Source organism: Phocoena sinus, chromosome 1 (genome assembly GCF_008692025.1).
Source record: "Phocoena sinus isolate mPhoSin1 chromosome 1, mPhoSin1.pri, whole genome shotgun sequence".
Classification (NCBI taxonomy): domain Eukaryota; kingdom Metazoa; phylum Chordata; class Mammalia; order Artiodactyla; family Phocoenidae; genus Phocoena; species Phocoena sinus.
This window is the reverse complement of record NC_045763.1, coordinates 28,838,966-28,845,842: the sequence shown is the minus strand read 5'-3', so window position 1 is coordinate 28,845,842 and position 6,877 is coordinate 28,838,966. Positions and strand designations below refer to the sequence as shown.

General features: G+C 50.7%; 1 protein-coding gene across 1 annotated transcript; it reads left to right on the top strand.

The window, feature by feature from the left end:
• Positions 1–667: 667 nt before the first annotated feature.
• On the top strand, positions 668–6,078 carry C1H1orf216 (chromosome 1 C1orf216 homolog). Its single transcript, XM_032616205.1, has 3 exons — positions 668–672; positions 2,518–2,621; positions 4,295–6,078. The coding sequence occupies exon 3, from the start codon at positions 4,300–4,302 to the stop codon at positions 4,987–4,989; it is 690 nt and encodes a 229-aa protein (XP_032472096.1). The 5' UTR covers positions 668–672; positions 2,518–2,621; positions 4,295–4,299; the 3' UTR covers positions 4,990–6,078.
• The last annotated feature ends 799 nt before the right edge of the window (positions 6,079–6,877 follow it).

The window sequence follows — 6,877 nt, the reverse complement described above, 5'->3', positions numbered from 1 at the left end:
TTCTGTGGTCATGGATGCCCCTGCCTTCCTGGGGGTTTTTGTTCTCCAGGCTCCCAGCTCTCTTGAAAGTCATGGAGCTGCCAGGACCACTGTCTGAGCACTTACTGCATTAATTATACGTGCTAGAGTATCCCACCCAAGATTATCCTTGCCTAAGAAAAGAGAAGCTACATTCTGATGCCCTTGGAATTCAATTTACCTGTCAGGTATTATGTTATTTAGAGATAATCAGCTTTATAGAACAATGGAGTGACCAACGGATGACTCAACTATGTCAGGTTATTGCACGCTGAGTAAAATATAGGCTTTAGATCAACAATCAATATATAATTCTTGTTTTTTTTGTAACCAGAATACATAGGAAGAGGTAGAGGTAGGTGTGGCATGTTATGTGATTGTACCTAATGACTTTCTCGGAGAATTTGCTTCCTGTCTCTGATATTCGACATTCTGCGGTTCAGGAGGTTTTAGCATCTAGGGAGAAATGTTTCTAACCAGGGAATGCAGAGACGATTCCACTGCGTTTTGGGCTCCTTGTAATACTAGAGGAATAGAAGAAAGGAGGTCACACTTGTAGGCTGATAATGGCTATTAAGGGGAAACAGAGTTGCTACTACTTAATGAGTGCTGAGAGGTGCCTCAGTGGGACCCAGGGGACCACCTTGTGCTCTTGTATTAATCAAGATTCTTTTGATTGCCAGTGAAAGAAATTCCACTCAAGTTAGGCTTGGCAAAATTAGGGTCTTGCTGCAAGGTATACCAGGGCCTCAGGAAACAGGGACAGGACCATCACCAGGACTTCTGTCTTTCTGTGTCTGTATGTCAGCACTATTTTCTCCTACTACAGACTGACTTCTATTTGGCAGGAAATGTGATTGTTACAGCCCTAGGCTCACATCTTCCCTGCTTTGTCTTCCTTTAATTTTATTTCAAAAAGTCCCAGAGAAGGACTCTGACACCTAGAGTGGGAGTCCTATTCCTAGATTCATCAGGCTTCCACATGACCCACCTAATTAGAGCTGGGAGAGACAGGAGAGGTATGAGGAGGAGCTATTCAGGGCCCACCAAACAAACAATGAGATTTTGTTGCGACTTTATGACATAGGAAGACCTGTATCACTGCAGACTACCAAAGCTCAGAGACTTTACAAGTGAGGATTTGGGTCACCTCATAAGGAAAAAAACTCCATCTGAAGGTAAGGGGAACTTGCAGCGGATAAGGGAGAAGCGAGACTAGTTAGGCCTCAGAACCTGATGTAGAAATGGGGCTGAGGTCTCCATGTGTATATTTTTAGCTGGGGGAGTGTCCAAAGCTTGAGTTACTTCTGCCTTTTCCTTTTTATTTCCTTTTCCCTCTTAACATAGGAGTTGTCGTAATCATGAAATTTTTTTTTTTCTCTTCCATTTCCCTTATTTTGTATATAGGATTTGTTGGTGTGATTTAATTTGCCATTTAATCTCTAGGTTGCAGAATGGTAAACTGGAATTAAGTTGGAAATGGAAGAGGATGCCTCATTATGGAGATCAGACTCAAATTCTTCTTTTAAAACAAAAAAAGCAAAAGAAAGGGAGGCGGGAAAGACAAGGGTATTTTTTAACGTATTATGATTCAAAGATGAATCCATAGGAGTTTTGTTTTGTTTGTTTTTAATTGGTGGCATGGAGGGGGTAGCAGGAGGAAGGTATAGCCAATTGCTTGGTTTACTCAGTAAAGCTGGGGGGTAGGAAGGGACCTCCTGGAAGCTCATGTGCCCTAAAGGCTAAACTTGTCCCAGACTTCTTTCTGGGGCTGCCTCTCCCTAACAGCAGCCAGTGCTTTTTGGTCTTATCATTAGAGTAAGCAATTACTCTGTTCAGTAAGTGACTTTAATTAAATAAGCACAAAATGAACATATAACTTCAAATTGTGATAGATGCTATCAAGAAAAGGATCAAAATGCCCTGGGATAATATAAAAGGGGGAACTAATCCGGCCTAGGAGGTCAGAGAAGGTTTATCTGAAAAGAGATCTTAAATATGAGAGGGGGAAGAGAATTTTAGGCAGAGGGAACAGTGTGGCAGAAAGAAGCATGAGACCCAGTTCCAGAGACCGAAGGGCAAAGGCTGAAGCTGGAGAGATAGAGCAGGACGCTCAGAGCCCTGCGGCTGCAGCCTTAGGATTTACCCTGCAATGCGAAAGCCATTGAAGGGTTTTAGGCAGGAGGGTGGTGACGATCAGATTTTCATTCTGAAAATGTCACTGTATCTGCAGTGAGGAAAACCGATCGGAGCGACCCAGTAAATGCGGTAGGGAATTAAACAGGACCTGCAAGGCTTCGGTCCGGGCTGCCGAAGCCGGGGGAGGCGATTCCGACGCTCCGCCAGGCGCGCGGCTCCGCGGAAAACCGAACCGGCACACGTGGGCCAGGCTGCCCCGCCCTGCCGCGCTGACGCCGCCTGACTCGGCAGTCCCGGCTTGCATTGGGCTCACGGCCCGGGATCCCACACCCCACGCGCCGGTCCGCGTGGACGCCCAAGCCGAGGGATTCCTCTACCCTCCCCTCCGCCCAGCCCCGAGGGACGAGTTCCCGCCGCGGGCGCTCGGAACCAGAGCCAGCCGGGCGGAGCGGCGCCTCCAGGCCGTGAGTCGGGGCCCGGAGCGGGAGGGTTTGGACCCTAGCAGGGGGCGGGGGTCACAGCCTCTGCCCAGCTGCCTCTTTTGGAGAGATTAGGGATGGACGGTCAGTATCCTCTGTCTCCTGGGGGTAGTGTCCCTCTCCCGCAAGGCTAGGCAGGAAGGGAGGCCGCCTCCCCCCATCCTTGCAGAGCGCTCTCCCACACACAAATTGTGGACTAGCTTAGAGAGAAGCCTGATCCTGGGGTGTCTCGGTTCCCATTTTACCGTCTCCGAGAACCCCTAGGTCCTTAGCAAGACCCCCACCTCATTCCAGCTGCCTTCACGGCCCCGCCCAAATTTAGAAAATAGAAAACATTTGGGCGGGGACATCTCCAGGCACCATGCTTAGCGGGATGGAGTCTGTAGATTACGAAGGGACTGTCCCTACACCATTGACCCCAGGACTTCTTCCCACCTGGATGTGGGGCGGGTCCCTGCCACCTCCACTTACGCTCTCCCTCACTCTTACTGATCCCCAGTTTTTCTAATCCTAGTAGTTTATGGTCAGTAGGAACTTATTGTCAATTTAAACCCTAATTTTAGGAGAAGTCAGTTATTGGGGAGGAAAGAATAATGTGGTGTGTTCTCTCTCTAGGGCCTCAGGATGGAGCAAGCCAGAGGCAGGGACCCGGGATAGTACTAGACATGGAGGGAAGGGGCAAGGTCAGAAGAGAGGCTTGTCAGTGGGAGAAGGGCTTCCTCACTGGGCAGAGGAGGGAACCCAACCCAGCTCTTCCAGCCCTGGGCAGTCAGCAGTAGCCTCTGCTACTCTTGGCCCGTCTCCCTGAGCATAGATAGCCCACTGCAGTCCCCTCCCCCATTCACTTACTCACTCAGCAAGGATGTGCTGGTGCCTGCTTGGTGCCCCGTTCTGTGCTGGCCCTGAATATGATGGAGGGTATATAGAGGAATTCCATGTCTAGCTAGGGAGCCGGTAAGCTGCTATTACAAGATAGAAAACAAAAACAAAAAAAAGCTGAATAGACATTTATTGATCATAAACTATGTACCGGGGACAAGAAACAAACATGAATAAGACAGCATATACCCAGGGCAGTGGGGATCCTGAGGAAGGCATAGTTAACTGTGTGTGTTTGTGTATATCGGGGCAGTGGGGAGGATATCAGGATAGCTTCAGGGAAGTGGGCGTACTAGAGCTGCGTTTTGAAGTATGAAAAGGAATTTGCTGGGTGCAGAAGGGAAGAGCTTAGAGGGAAGGGGAGAGGAAGGATATTATAGGCCCAGGGAGTTGTATGAGGAGAATAATGGTGTGTCTGGAGATCTCTGAGCAGTGTGGAGGCAGAGTGGCAAGAGGCAAGTCTGGAGCAGTGAGCGGGGGCCAGATGAAGCACGGCCTTGCAGGCCGGAAGAGGGTTAGCGGGAGGTTAGGGAGGGAGCCATGACAAACTTACATTTTTAACTAGAGGCAGAGAGATCAGAGGACAGCCTGCCTCAGGGCTGTGAGAAAACCCTGTGAGGAGACTGAATCAGCAGTCAGAGAGGGAAGAGGAAAACCACCAAGGGAGGTGTTACCAGAGCCAAGGGAAAGGAGCAGCCTTGTCCCTGCTGCTAGGCTGCCTCTACTGCAGGCACCCCACCCTGTCCTGCTCTGACTCATTCTCTGCTTCCCTTTGACAGACCAGATGTTTGCCATCCAGCCAGGGGTAGCTGAACGGGGGCACTTCCTGGGGGACGCGCCTCCTGGAGTATGTCAGCCCGAGCTTCAACCAGACAGCAACTCCAACTTCATGGCAAGTGCCAAAGATACCAATGAGAATTGGCATGAGATGCCAGGCCAAGTGGAACCCATACTGATGAGGAGCTTCTCTGAGCTGCCCTCAGACAACCAGGCCTTCCAGGATCCTGGACTCCCTGAGGGGGAGGTCCGCAGCCCACCAGAGGGGGCAGAGATCCCTGGAGCTGGGCCTGAGAAGATGGGTGGTGCCAGCACAGTCTGCTCCCCTCTGGAGGACAATGGTTATGCCAGCAGCTCCCTGAGCATTGACAGCCCTAGCCGCAGCCCTGAGCCTGCCTGCGGGACCCCTCCCGGCCCTGGTCCTCCAGCTCTCCTTCTGCCCTCGGTGGCCCAGGCTGTACAGCAGCTGCAGGCTCAAGAGCGCTATAAAGAGCAGGAGAAGGAGAAGCACCATGTGCACTTGGTGATGTACCGTCGCCTGGCCCTGCTCCAGTGGATCCGGGGCCTGCAGCACCAGTTGGTTGACCAGCAGGCCCGTCTGCAGGAGAGCTTTGACACCATCCTAGACAACCGGAAGGAGCTTATCCGCTGTCTCCAACAGAGGGCAGCACCATCCACACCCCAGGACCAGGGCTAAGGGCGTCTCTGTACAGGGGTGCGAGGGTTTATGTATATATTTGCAGGCATGTGTGTGGTTGTGCACAAGCGAGTACAGATTATTTGCTGGTATGAGTGCAGGGAAGCATAAGTGAGTATGTCAGTGCTAGCATGTAGGCAGATGTGCACAGGCCATGTGAGAAGCAGCAGCCCTATGTGTGAGTATGTACACATGTGTATGTATAGTACGTATGTAGGAGGAAGTAAGTTTGTATATGCACGTGTGGATGGGTACCCCACGGTGTGTGTTTATGTACATGAGTGAAGATATATATGCAAAAGATGTGTGTTTCTGTATGAGTGAGTTTGAGCGTGCAGATCTGTGGTGGGTGTTTGTGAGTGAGCCCTTGTGTGTGCAGGCCTATGTGTAGGGGTGCATGCGTGCAGGTGCGTGCATGGGATGTATACATTAGGAGCATGTATATTTGCAGGCTGACTCAGGAGCAAGTGTGTGCAAATATATGTTCAGTTGCAGACGTGGGGCATCCATCCATACCTTATGTTACCCGTGGTCTCCACTAGCCTTTTTTCTCCACAGGGTGCCACTGCTCCCTGGAGAGAAGGCTAGCCTGCTCTCATTATCTGAAGGCTGTGGCTGATCCTTTCTCTTGGATTTCTCGGCTACCTCTCCTTATCCCTCCCCTTCACTCCTCCCAGATCTTGCTCTGCTAAGGCTGTTGTCCCTGATGGTGGATTTGCTGTAGGAAGTTAGGTCGCTACTCTGGCCTACTATGGCTTTTTGGCTGCAATCTTGCGAAGGCAATTGGTAGAGAACTGGTATCAGGGAAGGGAGCTAGAATGGTGATTGACACCATGGCAGGCATGGAGGCGGGATCAGAGGAGAAGATAGGGGACTGTCCCACTTGAACTCTGCCATTGGGCACGTGGGAGATGGGGATGGGGGAGATGACGATGGCAGAACCCTGAGAAGACTAGGAGAATGGGAATTCTACAATACCAGTTCCAAACAAATCACACCTCTCCACTGCAAGGGAGCTGTTGCAAACCATATTGACTTAAGCTTCTGATGAAAAGGAATCTGTGTTAATATAATGTCATATGTCAACTACGCCTCAATAAAAAAGAAAAAAGAAAAGGAATGTGTGCTTTCTAAGCTTGCAAGGAGTGGAGAGGGGTTCCAAGGCTGTTGGAGAAAACTCTTACTTCCCTCTCTGTGCTTCTACTTGCTGTGCCTCTCTGGCTGTAGCAACATTAGGTGTCAAATTAATTTGGTCAATTTCTCTGAAATCAGACTGTGTGGGCCAGGAGGAGCCACAGGTTGGCTCTCCAGAGTGCGCAGTGGGCAGTGTCAGTCCAGCCACTGGAAGCTCTTAGGATGCTGGGCCATACCCTCTTCTGTGAATGCATGGGCTTGACAGGCCCCAGCAGAGGCTCCGTGAGGTGGAGAGCCGGTGAGTTCTGGAGAGAACCAAGGACTAAAGTAGTTGAGCTCCCTGCTTTGCTTTTGGGAGCCAAGAGGATGCAAAATCCTGATAGGTGAGCAGTGACACAGAGGTCACTGATGCCTCTGGCCCTGTCTCCCTATCTGTAAAATGAGTGGGTGCATAGGTGGGAGGTATAGGGAGTGACGCTGAAGCAATGGCCCTGGGAACTCTGCGTCTCACTTTTGCATGTTGAGTGTGAACCTGGCCTCTGGACCAACGAAGATAAGCTGGGGCAAAGAAATTCATTTCTCGGGTTTGTGTTTCTATTCTACCTGTTGTTAGGTAGCCTCTTTTCCTCACTGAGCTCCCCTTTTGAGCAGGGTTCTGGGCTGGGAGCTGGGGCGCGGGTGTTGGGAAAGACACTGGGGGGAGGAATTCAGTCTGCTATGGCTGACAGTCTCATGGAGGGATATGGGGAGGTGG

Excerpts from the sequence above, each read along its gene's own strand:
- C1H1orf216 (XM_032616205.1), top strand. The coding sequence starts at position 4,300 with ATGTTTGCCATCCAGCCAGGGGTAGCTGAACGGGGGCACTTCCTGGGG.